Here is a 16,943-nt window from a genome sequence, read left to right on the forward strand (position 1 = left end):
TCTGTGTCCAGGGCATAGAAGTATCTGCATGTACAGAACTATATAGTTACAGAATGCAGGATGGAGGATGTTCCCACATGGCAACAACTCTGAGCCTAGGAAGGGTAAAGCATTAGTAGAAAATCATCCTAACCTTTGCTCTCTGATCTGTTAATGTGTAGGGAGTTTATGTGTGAAAGAGCATTCTGTCATGAGCTCTTCCACCTGGCCTTCAAAGTGATATGGTCCCAATCGCTCTTCTAAATATGTAGGCCAGCACTACTACTTCTTTTTAAGAGAGAATAAAGTCAAGGGTCAGGGCTTATTAAAGAGTCGAGGCAGAAAGGAGACCTTCACAGAAACAGAAAACATTAGGTGATGTCTCCTGAACACTAAATCTACAGATCTATTATATGTTTTGCAGAAGAAATTAAAGGGAAGCATGCAAAACTAATACAACAGGGTGGTGCAATCCAGACAGAGGGAGCAATATGGAAGACATGGAGATTTTGGCAGGTAAACTTTTGTTGAGCGGAGGAAGCAAGAACTAAAACGATGTATATTGTTGAAACAATATACTCTTTTGAGCACAATGATGGAGAGTGCAAGGGGAAATTATACCAAAAGGAAGATGGAGTCAATAGAGAAGAAAGGGGGAGGGGAGAGGGAAAAGAAGCATAATGTGATCATAGTGGTGGGAAGGGAAGGAAGAGCAAAAGCTACCCTCTTGCCCTGCACAGGTTGTAAAATGGGGAGAGAGGATTATTTAAGGCACACTTATTTAGACTAGGAAAGAGATACCAGTATTAAGCCAGTCATTGTCATAACAATTTCCCCCTCGCCCCCTAACAACTTTCATATATGGCAGAGGATCACTCCAGCATTGTGTCCTATTAATAACTCAGACTCAGGCTGTGTCTCAGTGACGGAACTTCCCAGGCAAGACTGGAAAGGTTCCCTTTCTGAAATTCTAGAGAGTTGTTGCCAGTCAGTGTAGGCAATACTAAGCTTGATGGACCAATGGTGTGAGTCAGTATACAATAGTTTCCTGTATTCCTAGCAACTCGCACTGGAGTGGCCAGAGGGAGAGCAAAGGGGAGTACCACTCCAGACAAGTGAAAATCCATAATATGCCAGTAACATGTATGGAATTTACACAAGTCTTTAACAGAAATCTCAGTCAATGAAACCTATTGTACACAACCCATAATGTTCCAGAACACATTAACAACAACAATATAAATTAAGTTCACCACATTGATTTCATTTCAAATCAGAACAACATGCTTATAGTGGAAGCGGATGAAGAAAGATGTGTACAAACTCCTTAATTGGTTACTGAGGTTGTTGTTTTTATATAGCCTTCTACTGAAATCTGCTCTCAGATAATGTGTTGCATTGCAAAGATGAATCCTAGACAGTTTCCCAAATCTGTTTACAAGCTTGTGGTACTGAACAGATGCACACTCTCAACAGATGTTAGCATTCAGAATCCAGGGATGGCAGCTTCTTCAAAACAGAGCAATGTTGCTTTTGATAACTAAATCTCACCTAACCCAAAATGCAAGCACCTTCAGTTTTGGAGCCTGAACTCTCAGAGGAATGTTGCAGGCTAGGCTTCCACAAAACTGCAGCACCCAGGGCAAGAAGTGAAGATGGGAGAATCTTATTCATATATTGGATGCACTGAAACAATGTCTGGTATGGTAGGGAAACACCTGTATGGTCCAAGGAAGAGCTAAACAATTGAAAACTGAACCTAGGGCAAGTTCTTCTCATTCTCAGATCAAGTGGAATTCACTTAACAGCTAACTATTAGCTAAGGTCTCCACTCTTCTACTAGGAGTAACATAGATCCTACAAGGTTATTTGAACCGCTTTGAGGGCTGTTGTTTTTTACAGTCAAGTGGTATATAAATTTTATGAAACAGTAGAATAAAAATTCTCGCCCAAGTAGAAGGACACTTAAGGCACCCCAAGCCACAGGTATTTGTGAGCAATAGGCACGTTGAATTGGTACAGCATCTACATTTGAACTACTTTGCCCCAGGTATCTCTGCTGATCTCTGTTCCTCTAAATAAACTTATAGGATCAACATGGATGACCCACCAGCAGCAGTGACATATATTAACTACCCTTGTAGCAAGCTCCCATGCTGTGGTGAGCCTCTGCTATGACATACTTGCTGTTCAACTTTCTGTGTTGGTACCTAGAAAAGCCTTTAGAATTAAGAAGTGAGCCCAAGTGTACTTGTCTGAATGGAAGGAAAGATGTCAGAGGAAGTGCTTGCTGCTTTATCAGCTCCAGAGTAGTAAGAAAATATGGAATAGTGGCATTGCCCATCTTCATTATTTCATACTGTCTTAATGAACCAGGACTGTTAGAACATCATGTCCTATCTTTAGGTCAGGCACTAACAGACCGTGATTAAAAGACCAACAATGGCTTAAATGGCCTTTTTAGACTCTCAAATAATATACTAACTGAAGTCTCAGTGGTACATGAAGGAATACAAAATCCATTATCTTCCAGAATGTGACTATACAAAGGACAATGCCTGATTGTCACTGGGTAGCTCTAAAAGTGAGATGTCTGGGGTTTAGGTCAAACCAGTCTTGAAATCTGCTCAACTGAATCAATTCACCCATCATTTTAAATTTAGAGTGAGATGTCCTAGGCTTGTTGACAGGTTTGCTCTCTTGACAGGTACAGCATGTGTTGATGATTCTTGCTTAATTTCCCCTCTAAAGAATAATTTGAAGTGCAAGAAGTTGTGGGTGGGATGGGAAAAAAGGAGGGAGTCTGTCTTCTCTGCAGAAAAAAACAACACACAATTATCCAACTTCTTTAAATGCTCAAACAGATGACAAGTGAGCAAGCTCTCAGTGGCACTTGCAAGTTCCAGATTTTAAACAACACACTCTCTTTTACAGTCAGTAATAGATCCCCAAGCTTCCATAGAGCAGGAAAGGGAGTCAGGAAAAATAAACCCTACAAACACACATGCACACACACATACACACATTTTTTTTTATCTCTTTGAACTCAGATGATAGACTCTCACTCATGAAGTTCTTCTGAGATAAATGGGTTGTTATTGGAATACAAACTAGGGTCGCAGAGCAGGGAGCATGAATGTTTATGTGCACTTGAGTTCTTTGATGAGTGCCAATCATTTCTGCAGTTTGTTCGCCACCTACGTGCTCTCAAACATGCAACACAGACATGCACACACTCCTAATCTGCTCTCCTCCAGAAAAACAGAAAGGCTTAAAATGGGCACATCCTTAACCCTCAAAATAGTGGCTCAATGTATAAGCACATTCATATCTCAGGGAGAACAATAGAAAATACATGTGATAAGATGAAGATTTGAAAGCTTGGGTGTGGTTTGTTTATTTGTTGCAATTCCTCCCCCCCCCCAATGTGCTATTCAAATCTCCTGGGTGAACATCAATATGACAGCACTGACAACCAATTAATCATGAAAATCATCATGCCACACAAGCAGTCCTGGTGCTGGTTTTTAATTGAAGACTGACACCCACCCACACCCACAAACTCCCACATACACACAAGGTTTTTGTTGAGTAAAATAGTATTCTAAGGCTGTGGTTCTAAATGTACAAATGTATGTATGCTTCACTGTCCAAAGATGTGGTATGGAACTACCTTAGCTTATTTTTACAAAAGGAATCAGACAAACAAGGGTGGTCCTATCAGTGCCGACTAAGCCATGATGGAGAAATGAAATCCTCATGTTCATTGGCAGGGTAGCTCTGAAAACCAGACACTAGAGACAAAACTATTAGTACTATTCATCACATTTCTTAGTTGCCTTTCCAAAATAAAAAAGACCCAATGCAACTTACAGAACTATAAAATATAAGAGTTCAAACAATAAAATAGCAATCAATCTCTGTAATACTAAAAGCATACACACCATAAAAAGTTAAAAGAAAAACTGGCAGAATATAAAATTAACCAAAACCAAACAGAAAAATAATAAGTAAAAAAAAACCCAGCCCATTACATGCCATCATGATACCTTTGCGCCTTGCTGCTAGGCTTTCCAGAAGAATCTGGTAGGTCAGTGTTAGCAACAGATTACTGGACCAGCTGGACCTTTAGTCTGATCCAGCAGAAGTCCTCTTTTGTTTTTCTGTAAAGATCCTTTTTAGAAAGTTTCCACCTCCGTTTATACTGTACTTTCAGTGTAACATCTTAATAGGGAACGACTTCATCACCCTTGTGGAGAGATCAAGTGGTTCTAAATGCATGTAAAACTTGCCCATTTGACCAGAGGTAACACATATGAGTCCCCATTGAACTTTTCTCAGTTCAATGGAAGCATGAACTGAGGACATAGTTTACTTGGGATAACCTGAAAAGTTGCCTTCTTAAGTACAATATTTGAGAAACCATGATGTGAGAGATTGCCCACAACATTTTGTTAACAGTGTACATTGTACAGCTCTTCTTTTCTTGCACTTCAGGACATGTAGAACCTCAGGCTGTTTCACTTTCAACCTTGACCTGAACTGCTTTCAGCAACAGTAGCAACGGATCATGGTACTGGCTGCAAAGTGTAAGAGTACTAAGAAAAGATATACTTTAATAGGCACAGCAGGCTTGCATGACTTTCTCTTCTACAGAAGTGTAGCGCCAGAGAAACAATTCTGAACAAATTTACACACTTATTCTAGCAGAGAAATGATAATTTATGCCTGGCAAGGGTATAACTCCCCCAGTGCATTACAAGGGCCTCAGAGTCATACCTTTAGTCAACTGCTCAACACCAGTAATAAAGGCTGCTTGGAAATAATATTACAGAATCATCTTGAAAGCAAGAGCTGTTTAAAATGTGTCTGAATTTAGCAGGCTAGGAAGCCCAAGTGGACACTCAGAGAATAATCCATATGCCTACACTTAGCAATCCACCCACAACCCAGTCCCTTAGATAGGGCAATGCAGACTCAAATGACACATTTATTGCAGTTTCATTCTCCACCATGCCTGCCCATGTATCATCTCCACAGCAGCAGTTCTGTTAATTGAGACCAGCTGCTTCAATTCTGAATTATTCTCTCTAGAAATATTGATAGTATTACGTTATGATTAGAAAGCACTTTACCAAATGCCTCTCAATTCTGCACTGCTCAAATGAAGAGCAGCTGCAGAAAAAAGGGGCCAGTTCCCTGAATATACAAAATAAAAAAGCTTTAGCCGCAAAAAATACTGAACTAAACTGGGTGGGAGAGTGAGGGAAAAAAAGGGTAAATACAGTCAGAGACAACCAAATACAACGAAAATCAACTTACACCGAGCACTTGCCTCAGTCATTTTGCCTGTAAATGGGGTTCCTAACAAGAGTTAATATTGTTAGAATATTTCTAACACTCTTAATATTGTTAGAAACAGGGAATGAAACAGCCTTTCTCAGCCTCATTAAGCCTGAACAGGTCTCTCACGGATGCAAAATCTAGTTTCAGAGCATTCCTATGCCAATAGTGAGCCCAGAAGACTCAGCCACCTATAATGAGGGAAATTCCAACTTCAAAGAACAAAGGTTCTCCACAGAAATAATCACAGCCCAGGACCAGATGCTCACATCTGTCAGAATAATGCAACTAGAACAGCCCCATTCTTGTGGTGTAACTTAGATCAACCCAACCTAGGCATTAACTGTATTACATTAAATTACTTTGCCACTACTGGACATTAATTTTTGTTCTTAATTAAAGCACATGCACACACACCCCTCTTTAATTCCAGTCTCCCCACCCCAGTCCTGAATTAATAGTATTATGCAAAACACAACCCTAGCACTGACAGGGATGTTTGTTAAACATAATTAAAGATATTAATTTTGCATGGAAGAGAAACCACTGAGCCAAAAACATTTCTCCCTCTTTTTTCCAGATCTCCCATTAGAAAATTACCTTCATTAGCACTGACTCGCTGAGCTTCTCTCTGTTGACAATTTTTATAGCAACTTTTTGACATGTTACACAGTGAATCCCCAACTTCACAAGCCCTGCAAAAAGAAACAGAGAGAGAGAGATGGTTAGTGGCATACTCAGTTATCATGCTATGCTAGCATTTTACTCAACCATCTTGGATATTTATATATACTTTTCATGCTGTTGGTCCCTCTTTTTTACAAATGTGAATAGCAAACACATTTAAAACAGATCCTGCAGAACAGACATATCCAAGCATCATTTTTTGAATTTCTCATGGCTTAATTAGTAGTGGGCTAAAAAAAAGGTAAGTCTCTTTCCATTCCCTCCTGATCTGCTGCTAAATCAACCAGAAGAGTAGATTGTTTAAATTATTTGAATTTAAATATTTTTCTTGACTTATTCCAAGAACTTGCAGCAAGTAACAATGTTAAAATATCATACTAAAACCCAAAATGTCTTACAGTTGATCCTATGCATCTTTATTTGACAATAAGTCCCACTGAGTTCAACGCAGTGTTCTTTAAAGCCTGCCCAATGCATACAGCAACCAACTGTAGCGATGACAGATAAGTTTCATTCCCATATCTGAATTCTAGCTCCTCATGTCACCAGTAGCACCTCTTCTAAGCTCAACAATCTTACTTCACACCAGACGCTGTGGTACCTCAAATGAAGGTTGGACACTAAAAGGCTACCTGCTACCTGAATGATTTAAATGTCTGGAAAGGGCCCCTTGTTACATTCAAGTTCTCCTTTATCTCAGTTTTGAAAGGTTCACATCATTCTATGAGCAAAATCGCCTAACTATCATTCATAGCTCCTGAAGCAAAGCACTGCCTTGACTTCCAATGTTTACCCCTTGAAGCTTCCAAAAGTTTTGTGGATTATTTCAACAGAACTATCTAGCACAGCAACATTATTCAGAAACCAGGATATGGAGAAAGTGTTTAAGGTTACAAAGGAACAATCTATATTACTACCTTCCTTCCTGAACTACTCAGTTAGATTGCTGTTCCCTTAAGTCACAGAATCAGAATTTAAACTTAGCTGCTCACAAATCAAGATGGATAGTTCTTTCTTGGGCTACTCTTAAATATATATATATATATATATGCAGGTTTTGGTGTCCTCGGGTGTCTTCCCGTGTAAAAGTTGGGGTGTCTAGGCGACGTTTCGACGAGGTCTCACTCGTCATCTTCAGGCTGGTGCTTTCGGCTTCTTGTTACTGGAACAGAGCAGGATCTCAGTGTTTGAGTTCCTATAAATACTGTTGAGGGGGTGTGGTGTATAGCCTCCAATGTTCTGGGCAGAGAGGAAGTTCCCAGGCTAGTGTGCCTTTTCTTCTTTTGTTCCTTAATTACTTGAGGGATATCTTGAGTGATTTCTTGAGTGATATCCTGAGTACCACTTAGGTGGGTCATTAGGTGTGGATTAGTTGCTAAAGTCTTTGTGTCTTGACCTCTTGAACTTTGTGAAGAGTTTTTCTGAGAAGATGGCTGTACTGCACTTAGTTGTGCTCTGGCTTGGCTTCGTGTATAGGGGCGAGCTGTGGTTTTGTGGCCTGTGTCAGCCAGATCTGTGTAGGGATTGCAGGGGGGTGCAGCATCCGGAGGTGCCACCATGGTTTGGCTACTGGATGGTGTCTGTAATTTATCTGTGGAGAGGGTCTGGGTTTGGGTCTGGTGTGGTTGGTTGGTGATGGCGTTCTGTGTGCCTCTGGATCTGGTGTCAGTTTTTGTGGGGAGGGCTAATTTCCAGATGTCTGGCAAGCGGGATGTGTCGTCACGCTTGTTCATGTTGTGAGGGTGTTTCTCTATCTCGATGGCTTCCATGATTATTCTCTTGTGGTGATGTTCCATGTTAAAGAGCAATTTGGAATCTGCAAAATTAATTTCGTGTCCTGTTTCTTTCATGTGTTGGAAAAGAGAGGAAGTTTTTTCTTCTTTTTTGACGGCATTCTTGTGTTCTGCGATACGTGCATTTATTCGTCTGTTTGTTTGTCCAATGTACGTGGCTGGGCAGACTTTGCAGGGTATTTCATAATCATGGAAGCCATCGAGATAGAGAAACACCCTCACAACATGAACAAGCGTGACGACACATCCCGCTTGCCAGACATCTGGAAATTAGCCCTCCCCACAAAAACTGACACCAGATCCAGAGGCACACAGAACGCCATCACCAACCAACCACACCAGACCCAAACCCAGACCCTCTCCACAGATAAATTACAGACACCATCCAGTAGCCAAACCATGGTGGCACCTCCGGATGCTGCACCCCCCTGCAATCCCTACACAGATCTGGCTGACACAGGCCACAAAACCACAGCTCGCCCCTATACACGAAGCCAAGCCAGAGCACAACTAAGTGCAGTACAGCCATCTTCTCAGAAAAACTCTTCACAAAGTTCAAGAGGTCAAGACACAAAGACTTTAGCAACTAATCCACACCTAATGACCCACCTAAGTGGTACTCAGGATATCACTCAAGAAATCACTCAAGATATCCTTCAAGTAATTAAGGAACAAAAGAAGAAAAGGCACACTAGCCTGGGAACTTCCTCTCTGCCCAGAACATTGGAGGCTATACACCACACCCCCTCAACAGTATTTATAGGAACTCAAACACTGAGATCCTGCTCTGTTCCAGTAACAAGAAGCCGAAAGCACCAGCCTGAAGATGACGAGTGAGACCTCGTCGAAACGTCGCCTAGACACCCCAACTTTTACACGGGAAGACACCCGAGGACACCAAAACCTGCATTCCTGTACCCGTGAAAATCTACGAAAGCATATATATATATATATATATATATATATATATATATATATGTAAAGTTACAACTCTCTTGTCTCCCCGCATGTATAACCCCAAAAGGCACACTAGGTTCCTGGAGCATCACAACACTATGAAACAGTCATCTTTTATATGCAAGTATCTAAGGGCATCAAAGAAAAGCAGCCTGACTTAGGGAGTGTCACTGTACTATTATATATTTTTTAAAAAAAATTATAAAAAGAATATTCTCATTAACCATCAATTTGTCAGACATGCAAAACAGACAGACACAAACCAAACATGGTGGTGGTGGGGATATTTATTACTTACTACCAAAGGGCTGCTTAGCTGCAGCTGTGCAAGCAATGTCTGGGTTTGCATTCATTCCAAGCTAGCAACACAGAGCTGGCTAGTTATGATCTACCCCCAACTGGGCAATTTCCCACCCCAGAGCCCTTACAAGTTGAAGACTGGTGAAGGGTTGGGTCAGCTTTCCTTAGACACTAGTGCCTGAAAAGCCTTTAAAGTGGCACTCTGCAGAACAGTAAAAGATTTCATACTGCCTGAAAAGGCAGTGTTGGAGGCAGCATGCATTGAATACCAGTCACTGGGAATCACAACTGGTAAGAGTGTTGTTGTGCTCATGTCCTGCTTGCAGGCTTCCCATAGCTATCTGGTTGGCCACTCTAGGAAGGGAATGCTGGACTGATTCTGTAGGGACCCTCTGATCTTATTTTGTTCACTGCAGCCAGGGCAAGTGCTGCTGGCACAGGAATGGCCATGGTAGCTTCTTAGTGCTCTGCTTGTGGTGACACAGGAACTGTCAGTTGTGCGTTTGCCCCCAAATCAGATCATGCACATTGGATCAGCCTGTAAAACAGCTGCTTAGAAAGAGAGATAATTCCAGGCATTTTGATGCCCTGTAGACTAGCTTATTATTCTCTTTCTTCTGCTCTCCAACAAAATATACTTTGGATTAAGCAATTTGCTCATACCCCTAAAAAAGCTTAATTTCTTGTTTTCCATACTTCTTGAGGGATGAGTGAATATATCAGAGCCTTAACTCTTCTTTAAAATTTAAGCATTTTAAAAAAGAATTAGAATGTTCCTCTTTTCTTTGTCTTTTTGTTTCGATGCTGGATCACATCTCCAATATAAATATCAGCCTCCATGTAATTCCTAACTATCAAATAGAATCAGGATACATGTACACAACAACTGACTAGAAAAATTGGAACTGTTTAATTTTTGCCTGGTCATTCACCTCACACTGTAGTGTAAAATACTAATTTCTGCAAAGAACATTCTTACACTGACTCACTCAAGCAATTCTCCGTCACATAGTAATTAATTAAAACTGTATGAAGTGAGTGATTCAGACAGCTATGTTCACTGAAAGCCCACCTGGATATTTACTACACTTGCTGCTGTTTTGCATTTCTGCCTGAAGATTTACTACATTGTTCATACTGACAGCAACAGACATCTGGATTCTACGATCCATTGAATTTTTTGTGGTTTTGTCCGACAATCCTTTACTGTCCAGTCCTAATAAAGCAGAGCCCATAGGTAGGTCAGAGGGGTTGCAGATCTAGGAAGCAATCTGGGACAGGGAAAGCGGGCAGGCAGACAATCATGGTTCAAAAGTCTAATTAGGATTCCAGAGAACAAGGGGACTGGTGGGAGGTTGTTCAGGACCATGGACAGAGCCGAGAGAGAACATTTGTAAAAAGAAAGCTCAGACTCAACTAAGCCCTTTTATGCTCCCTGAGCCTGACTAAATCTCTAAGTCTTTACACCCCTGCTGAAGAGTGTAGAGCCTTAAAGGCAGCCCTCTGGCTCAAGCCTAGGACACCGTCATCTCTTCATGAGTACATGGCAAGCGCAAGGCTGTCTCTGATGTCTCTGGTGCATTTTACTCTTACTTTTCTAATTATGGTATCTGTTGGAGCACTTGGCAATGTACCACCCCTTGAACATAGCCAGTAACCAGGATAAATGCCCCATTGGTCCACTGAATGGGTGGAATTTTCACACAAAGCTAAAAGCCTTATGGAGATTATACACTCATAAGTGGAAAGCTCAGGCCCTGGTGCCAAAATGCAGCCTTCCAACCTTCTCTATTTGACCCTCAGGACTCTATCAAAGCCATGCCCTCTCTCCAGTACACATACCTTCCTTCCAGGTCACAATGGGATGACTTCCCTGGTGGGGTGAAGCCACAGCAATAGCCTCCCAGAAGCAGTACTGCTGCGACTTAGCAGGATATTGAGAGGGGGCAGCGAGCCAAGAGAGGGATTGTGGTGTACGGATGGAGTTAATCAAGCATCCCTCAGGTACTCAAGCACAGATCTGCTTTGCTGCTGCCTCACTGTGTGTGTGTGTGTGTGACCCTTAGGCTGATAAAAATTCTTCACCCCTTCAATGGCTTGCTTGCACACAAGCTCGGCTTAACCCGCAGTCCTGGCCTACAAAGAGAAGGGGACTCTCAGTCTTTGCCTCTGTCAGTCTTGCAAATCTGTTCAACAATTCCAGCTCCTCATCAAAGCCAATATAAAGAATGAGGAATTTATATTTTGTAAGAAAATTAGTAACAGAACACAAGGTCTTTGATCTAGTTCTCTCTGATAAAGCACCTTTCATGTTATCTCAAAGTTCCCCACCTACCACACACACACAGTACAAATCCTATAAACCACACTGTAAAAGCACATGAACAGTGGGGGGGGGGGATTACAATGAAGAACAATTATAGTTTGTTTTGTAACCAATTTCTTCTTTTTAGCTGGAACAGGTACACCTTCCCCTGAAGTGCCTACCCACGCAATGCATGTTTTCTGTTGAGGAATCATTCTAAAGGCAATTCACTTGACTAGATTTCCATTCCACGTGGTCTGGGAACTGAAAACACTAGTTCTGAAGTTTTTGCTGCTGTAACCATACAGAGATGCTATTGATAGGTGCTCTAACGCATGATAAGCACACTACGGTAGCGACTCAACAGCCGCTGCCTCTTTTGTAAGATAAGGCATCCAAACACAAGGGTTCAAGGAAAGGACTAAGAGCAGCTAATACTGTTGAGATTGTAAAAATCTAGTAGAAGGCTTGGGAAACCTATGAAAGCTGTTCCTAGTTTACAAATGAATAACATTATTAAATGCCGATTGTTTCGGAAATAAAGTAAATATTAAGTAAGTGTGGATTGTTATACAGCCATACCAAAATCACCTTCCTGATGCTCTCTCTTTCTTTCTTGTGTTTACAAGTTGTTTTTCATTTCATCCCCCACATACCCAGGAGCTCTGCTGCATAGATATCCAGTGGCTGGGAGACAGAATGCTACAGATCCTGCTATGCCAACATTAGACTATTCCACAACTTTCCTTTGATCTCAACCACTAAGCTTCACTAGGAGCCCTCTAATTTCAGGCCAGGGAAGAAAAGCGGGGCACAGGGAGGGGAGCTAACACCGTCTTTTCATTTATAATTAAAAGCCATGAACTGAAAACTGATGAAAGCTCACTGCTCTTTTCTGCCAAAAGAAAGCAAGAAACCCCAAGATGATACAAAGAAAAGACTGACATGAGTACAAGAATAGCAGGAAGAAGCTTCTCTGTGCTGCATATTCTAATGCTTCACTGATGAATTCTACAGAGGCTAAGTAAACTTCCCAATACAGAGACATTTAAAGAGAAATAGGCCACTGTTTGGAGAGTGTGTATCCAACAGACTAGAAGCCTGCTCTTCTGCACATTTACTCATGGGTTTGCTCTGAAGTAAGTGTGCTTAGAATCATATCTTTTATTATATTTACTCCCTAAATCAGGAATGGCTAACCTGTGTTTTTGGAATTCAATTCCCATCAGCCCCAGTCAGCATTGTAAGGGATGATGGGAGTCCAGAAAGATTTGAGAGCCAGAGGTGAGCCTCACCTGCCCTAAAAAATGTGATGAAACACATTCCAGCCTTCCCCTTTTTAGGAGGTCATTGAATCTAATCCCACACCTTGGAGCTAAATTTTCAAAGCTGAATTGCAATCAAACAATGGGTTGGATCCAGACTACATCAGTTGAACTTAAGTCCCATTGAATAAATAAAACAAGTTAGTTACCTTAGGCTCACTGAGTGGAATTCAAAGTGGCGTTAAGGAGATCATTGTATCAGCAAAAAGCATTTCTGCCTGCCTAATAGAATGATCTCCCCTCCCCTCCCCCAATGTGCTGTTCTGGGAGTTCTCTTGACCCTCCAGAATGGATTTGGCAGAGGTCGATGGGGGGAGGAAATGAGGAAAGACCCATAGCATTAGCATGAGTCCTTGCACTGACTTTTGATCATGGAACCAGGCACACTAATTTAAATCAGAACTAAATCAAACTAACACAGCCTGGAATCAACCCAACAACTGCATTTTATTCCTAGCTAATCACTTATCAATCATACGAATAAGCATGTAGATTTCACTCCCCCCCCCCCAATTGACCAGGTGTCCCATCTACACCAAGGCCAACTGGAGTTTCACAAAAACAAATTTTACATTGACTATCTAGGTAACTTCTTACTTGATTGGCCTAGAACAGCTGCTTGATAGGCATGTGGTAGTTACATGACTGTCTCTAGAAACAAGCTGTTTTACAGAAGCTTATGTACAATTACCAAGCAGCAAAGGCAAGGATGTTAAGTAGTAGGACAAGTTACAGATGGCTGAAATAAGCCTTCTTTCGCTACAGGGAACACTTTCTGAAAATTTGGTCACTCCAGATTTGTGCTAACAAGGAGCAGAATTTCAGTACTTAATGACTTAAAGACTCTCATGCTGTAAAATAAGGATAATAATATTTACTTACCTGCCTCACAGGGATTCTAGGAGGATTAATTGATTAATCCTTATAAGAACTTTGCAGAAAGAATATTAAAATTTGATGCAAACGCTAAACAATATTACTTGCAATATTGTCAGTGGAATATAATTTGGAGAAGAAATATTCTGGATCCATAGTACACTTTTGTTCACCCTCTGTCCTTCTTTGGGATACACTTCCTCCTGTTTTCTTACCTAAAGTTACCATAGGCATGAGAAGAAGCTAGTTTATGGAAAGCAGTAATTACTGTTAAATACTTCTGTCCTTTCATTGAGTCAATGTTTATTTATTTAGAGCAACTGTTATCTCAAATTATTGCCCATAAGATTACAGCCTGGTATCAAGTGATACCCAAAATATACGCTGTCAGTTTCTAATTGCACATAAGGAGGGGCTGAATTCCTTTAAATCTAAATAGAAGAGGATACAACTACTCCACTCTTTAATGAGGTAATTTTAACCATCGGCTCTTCAATGCTGACATGGTATCAGAGGGCTGTTCTGGAGAAATTTTGCAATAAATTGCTTTTAAGCTGAAGCCACTATAATTACAGTTGCATCCAAGCCAGTGTTTGGGAGCTCTGCTGGAATTCTGCTTGGATGCCAAAATTCACACTCTGGCTTAGACAAAGGCAATAGATTAATAGAGCTGGAAGGATCAAGGGCCCTTCAGTTAATTCACCACGGCCTTACTTCAAGGCAGGGACACTCTTATGCCAAGCCTCCCCTCCTCACATCACCGAAAACAGAATCACAGGGTAACTCAATCTTCGATTCACACTACCTGGCTAAAAGCAAGATGAGAGCTTCAGAGACACAATTGGAATTAGGCCAAAACAGCCTCACATAAAAGCCAAACTGATAATATCAAAGTTCTCATATGCTAGTATCTGAGAATCTATAACAGTCCTTCACACTTGCCTCCCGTAAAGAATTCCAACCAGGATGGGAAAAGTATTGGTGGCTGTTGAGGATCAGGACAGCTACTGTGGCCAAAATAGAACATTTTCAGCTTCTGCAACAGTAAACCTCACCTGGCGGAGGAGGGATTTATTTAATCTTCAGGCATCTTTATAGGCCTGGGAACTTCTGTGTGGCATTTGTGAGTATGACAGTGTCCTTAGACACTGGGAGGGGAGTTGATTGCTTTTAATTTGTTTTGAGGTATAAAGGTGTTTTGCATGTTCCGGGGGGGGGGGGAGCTTCTGAGTATCTCCAGTTTTTCCTCTGTGAAATGGGCATTTTGCGGTATCCACAACAGTTTCTTAGATTTTCAAAAGTGCCCTCATGCCCAAGAAATCTGGAGACCTCTCTCATTTCATCTTCACACATTTCATTCCTGACAATGTGCACCCTATTTTTTTGCAATATGGCAATGATACATTATGACTGACAACGTGAGTGAAAGCAGAGAAGTGTACTTGACAGAAGTATGCAGCCATTTAGGTACTGGGAGGGAATTCACTGTGAATCACCGGATTTTTTTTAGGAGCAAACACTGGTAAGGAGATGAAGTAAGATTTGGTTCAGGCATTATGAATTTCTGCAGAAGAGGGAGATTGGCATCCCAAAGCTAAACCACTTGATAAGCACTAACCTTGGCCAGCGATTGACACTTCCAGGTTCCCAACATGGGAAACTCCTCTGAAGCTTTGAGTTTAGCCCACTACTGCTAGGTTTTGTGCTTCACGCCATGAAGTTGATAGGAGGATTGTTCTCTGAGCTCAACAGGATCAAAATATACAGAGCTGAGATCAACTCTATTGATCAGCCCCTTAGTATCTTTCTTATAGTATTTCATGTCTCAGTATTTCTTGGAAAGATTTTGTGCCAGTTGAATAGAGCAGAGGCACAGGGCTCTTTACTTTTTGTTTTAGCGTGGTGTCACTGAACTGATCTCTCTCTCATAGCGCTGCCATACATCCGGGTTTCCCCAGACACATCCGGGAATCACTTAGAAAAATGATGTCTGGGCAGATTCTTACTGAATCAGCAAAATGTCTGGGGAAACCCGGGTATATGTCAAGAAAAGCCGAAATCAAAGAAAAGCCCCCAAAGCACCAAAATCCCCCCCCAAAGCTCAACAATTTTGACCCCAAAAGGGGGGAAAGCAACACTTCCTCCCCCCCTCTCTCTCACACACACACGCACGCACACACACACACACCAAGAACTTCCTTATAAAAACGGAATTTAATGGAATTTTACTTTCAGGTAGAAAACCGAAAAACATCTGTTGGGATTTGAGAAATAGCCTGAAAATTCCAGCCAGTTGGGCTTTGATTCATTTTTAGGCAGGTTTCCCTTTCCATTCCTGTGCAAAAGACATGGGAAACTACCAAAATGGAAGTAGTTGGGGCAGCAGCTTTGAAACATCTGTGGAAAAGGGCAGTAAAAACAGGCTGCAGTTTCAGTCTTTCATCAAACAAAATGACTAAACATTACAGATTACACTTTGTGGCTGCCACGGTAGAAACTGACTTTTTCACAGATCTAGAGGAGTCTAGGGGAAATGCAACTGTTAATTCAGATTGAGCCAGCTGTAGCATCTGTGAAAGCAAGAAATAAGCTGCACATCCTATCCTAGACACAGAAGCAAGCTCTGAGACCAACTTCTGTCCTCCCACCCCCAATCACTAAAAAAATGGGAGAATCAAAGTCCATCTGTAGGGGAGTTTTTCAGGCTTCATTAATCCATCTTCTCAGGTACCAGAGAGGTGATAGGAGACACAGCAGAGCCTTCACCGTCTATCCTTAGTAAGGTATCTTTCAGAAACATGCAAGTGTAATTAGGTAGCATCTGGGTAACGAGGCATGCTGGCCTGCCTTGGTCCAGTGATCTACTGAGGAGGATTGATTCAGTGCAAGGAAGAAACATCATGGGAGGGAGAGACAGCAGGGAGGAGATTGCGCCTCATACTTTCTTTTAATTGATGTTTCAATTCAATTGATGTTACTTCACTTGCAACTTACTAACTTACTCCCTGCCTCCACTTTCCACTTCCATCTTTGTTGCTTCTTCAACCCCTATTTTCTCCTCCATTTTAGGAATTTGGTCATATCACATTTCTATTTTGTGCCATACCTTTCACCTACCAATGCTGATGCAATCAATGGCACCAAAATTAACATTTGTTTCTGTTTGATACTTGTATATGGAAATGGAAATGCCACCATAGCCACAAGCCAGACCATTTATTAGAGATTTTTGCAATGGATTGGGGCAGGGGGGGTGGGGAGCTACAGAAGACAAGGCAAAAATGATTAGCAAGATGAGAAGTAAAGCTGATCATAGATCTAGCAACTACAACTACAGTTGGGCTTTAAGAAGCCTTGGACAAGGCCTCAGCTGACAGC

The 16,943-nt window shown here is 41.4% G+C and overlaps 1 protein-coding gene across 15 annotated transcripts in view; it reads right to left on the reverse strand.

Moving 5' to 3' along the window:
* Window positions 1-16,943, reverse strand: part of BRSK2 (BR serine/threonine kinase 2) — a 402,463-nt gene that overhangs the window by 176,750 nt on the left and 208,770 nt on the right. For all 15 annotated transcript variants that reach the window (XM_081903613.1, XM_081903619.1, XM_081903615.1 and 12 more), the window contains exon 2: window positions 5,923-6,017. In XM_081903613.1, the coding sequence (XP_081759739.1) occupies window positions 5,923-5,928 (6 nt within the window). In that variant the 5' untranslated portion in view covers window positions 5,929-6,017. The remainder of the gene's footprint in view (window positions 1-5,922; window positions 6,018-16,943) is intronic.

The sequence above is a fragment of the Podarcis melisellensis genome (genome assembly GCF_964234715.1).
Source record: "Podarcis melisellensis genome assembly, chromosome: 1".
NCBI classification, from domain to species: domain Eukaryota; kingdom Metazoa; phylum Chordata; class Lepidosauria; order Squamata; family Lacertidae; genus Podarcis; species Podarcis melisellensis.